Source organism: Etheostoma cragini, chromosome 7 (genome assembly GCF_013103735.1).
Source record: "Etheostoma cragini isolate CJK2018 chromosome 7, CSU_Ecrag_1.0, whole genome shotgun sequence".
NCBI lineage: Eukaryota > Metazoa > Chordata > Actinopteri > Perciformes > Percidae > Etheostoma > Etheostoma cragini.
The window spans coordinates 5246738-5249178 of NC_048413.1; the positions used below are offsets into that span (position 1 = coordinate 5246738).

At 41.5% G+C, this 2441-nt stretch overlaps 1 protein-coding gene across 4 annotated transcripts in view; it reads left to right on the forward strand.

Moving 5' to 3' along the window:
- mapre1b (microtubule-associated protein, RP/EB family, member 1b) overlaps window positions 1-1993 on the forward strand; it is a 13158-nt gene extending 11165 nt beyond the window's left edge. For all 4 annotated transcript variants that reach the window (XM_034876675.1, XM_034876676.1, XM_034876678.1 and 1 more), the window contains exon 7: window positions 28-1993. In XM_034876675.1, coding sequence (XP_034732566.1) covers window positions 28-72 — 45 coding nt within the window. In that variant the 3' untranslated portion in view covers window positions 73-1993. The remainder of the gene's footprint in view (window positions 1-27) is intronic.
- The last annotated feature ends 448 nt before the right edge of the window (window positions 1994-2441 follow it).

The window sequence follows — 2441 nt, forward strand, 5'->3', positions numbered from 1 at the left end:
CTCTCTCTCTCTGCCTGTCTCTCTCAGGAGGGTTTTGTGATCCCAGATGCTGAGGAACAGGAGGAGTTTTAATATTCAGACTGCAGGCACCTTTTCTCTTCGCTGCCCTGGTCACACACCCACCTCGAGATCCTTTCTCAAGCCAATACAGCCAGTTTGGTTTGATATCATCACCAAACCTGATCTCGACTTGTGCCCCCGCCAGCCCTGATCCCAAATCTCAACCTGCCGGACCTCTTCCTCTACCTATTCTTCAGCTGCCGACAGCTTTGTCTTTTAACAATAATCAAGAAAGCCTTGGTGAAAGGCTCTTCTTCTTCCACACCTGTCAGCCTACAAGAGTCCCAGGCCCCCCACCCTTACCTGTAATCCCATCCTTCCCAAAACCAGATTGTACGGTACATATCTGGTTTTTGTAATGGACTTGAGTGTGAAAAACACGGTGATGTTCTCTATTTGTGTGTGTGTGTGTGTACGTGTGCGTGTGTACATGTGTGTGTGGTTGATTGTGTTTAAAAATCAATTTGAAACGAAGCGAACATGAAGACCCTCCTCTGAAGACCCGGCTGTCCGTTCATCAATCCCTTTGTCCCAAACTAACCCAGATGGTTTGTTGCAGCCATTTTGTGCCTCTCCTGCTGATACTGATTTGGATTTGTTTGTAGGACGATGCGTGCACAGAGAAATACACACACATTCCCAACTAGAACACTTAGTTTTTAACCAAATGTGAGATGTAGGTAGTGTCTTTTGCTAGCTGGTCCCACATGTAGTCATGCTGAAGACGAGTTGTTTTGAGATGCTAAAAGATTCAACTTCCTCCAGTCAGCAGGCTCCCAGAACCGTTTCACGTTTGATGTAGCCGAAATGTTTCTATGGACAGTGAAGGGCTCAGGGTTTAGTCTGGGACAAGGACACAGTCGGCTTTTTTCTCCGAGGAGACCATCCTGATGTTGATGCTACTGCTTTATCACATGTCCCCCTCACTCCATTTCATTTGATTCATTTTGTGTTTTCTCTGTTGCAAGTTCTTTGGGCACCTGTCAGCGATGCTCCCGACTTACCATGGAATCTTTTGTTTTTTTTTCTTTTTCTCACGCTCACTAAAACCATCACTGTGGAAAGCTTTGACTTGAGAAATGGAGGTTACTGATGTAGAAAGGGTTGTTGTTGTTCTTGTAGCAGATAAGTCCTTTCTGCTCCCACCCCCCCACATGCTCCCACTCGTCCTTGGTCTTCACTCTTCAGGCTTCTTAAATGAAGGGAAGTGGCTTTTTTTCTGAGTTGATGTGAGTCGGCAGCCTTTTGATCAACATGCCGATGTTTAGTAAAAAGAAACGGCTCAACTATGGTTTGTCTTTTTGGAGTCTCTTAAAAGGCAGACACACAGTTTTATACCAGTCACCCTTACTTAGGCTTCAGTCAATAGAAAATGGGTTACATAAGAGTGACATGACACTCTCATGAACGCATTATAAACAAGTCCTCAACATTTATGACATAATGTTTCTTTAAGTGTCATTCGGTTTTGTCATGACAAGTTATGGTTCATGTGTTTATGACCGTTTCATGACACTCTTGTGTAGATACCTTCAAGTGAAGTGATACCCTAAACTACTCCGGGGGGTCTAGAGCAGATCTGATGTTGGCTGATCAGCGAGTTCGCTACATGATCGTCTGATCTTTGTGAAAGTGGCTAATTTGAGAGACCCCCACTGTCCTTTGTAAAATGTCAGTTTGACATGTTTTACCTGATTTGAAACAACACATTATTTTTGATTCCACACAATCTGTTTTTTGTTAGCAGCAACTTGTTTGAAGTAAATAACTTTATCGATGGCCTTATTCATAACAAATTCCTTTTCATTAGAGACCATTTTTCATACTTTTTTTTTATTTTACTTTAACGATAGTCTTATTGGCCAAGTGTTTGTATTGTTAGTCCTATTTTAATGTGTTCTGAAAATAAACAAGATTGGAGGTATTTTGGACAGAAGGTATGTCGTGTTGCAGCGGACCACCGGTCTTCATCTAATGTTCATACAGCTACTAAATATACACATCTAGTTTCAATTCCAAATTTTAAATGATGGCTTTCTGATGAATTATTTGTTTTTTCCCACCAGATAGCTACAGGGTGATATACCGTACTGTGCAAAAGTTTTAGGAAGGGATGAAAGACGCTGTAAACTAAGAATGCTTTCAAAAATGGAAGTAGTAATAGTTTATTTCCACCAATTAACAAAATGCAGTGAAGAAACAGAAGAGGAATCTAAATCAAATCAATATCTGGTGTGACCAGCCTAAATCAAATCAATATCTGGTGTGACCAGCCTAAATCAAATCAATATCTGGTGTGACCAGCCTAAATCAAATCAATCAATCGGGTGCCGTCACCTCCAGGACTTCTTGTTCTTTACACTGAAGATAGTTCTTCGTGA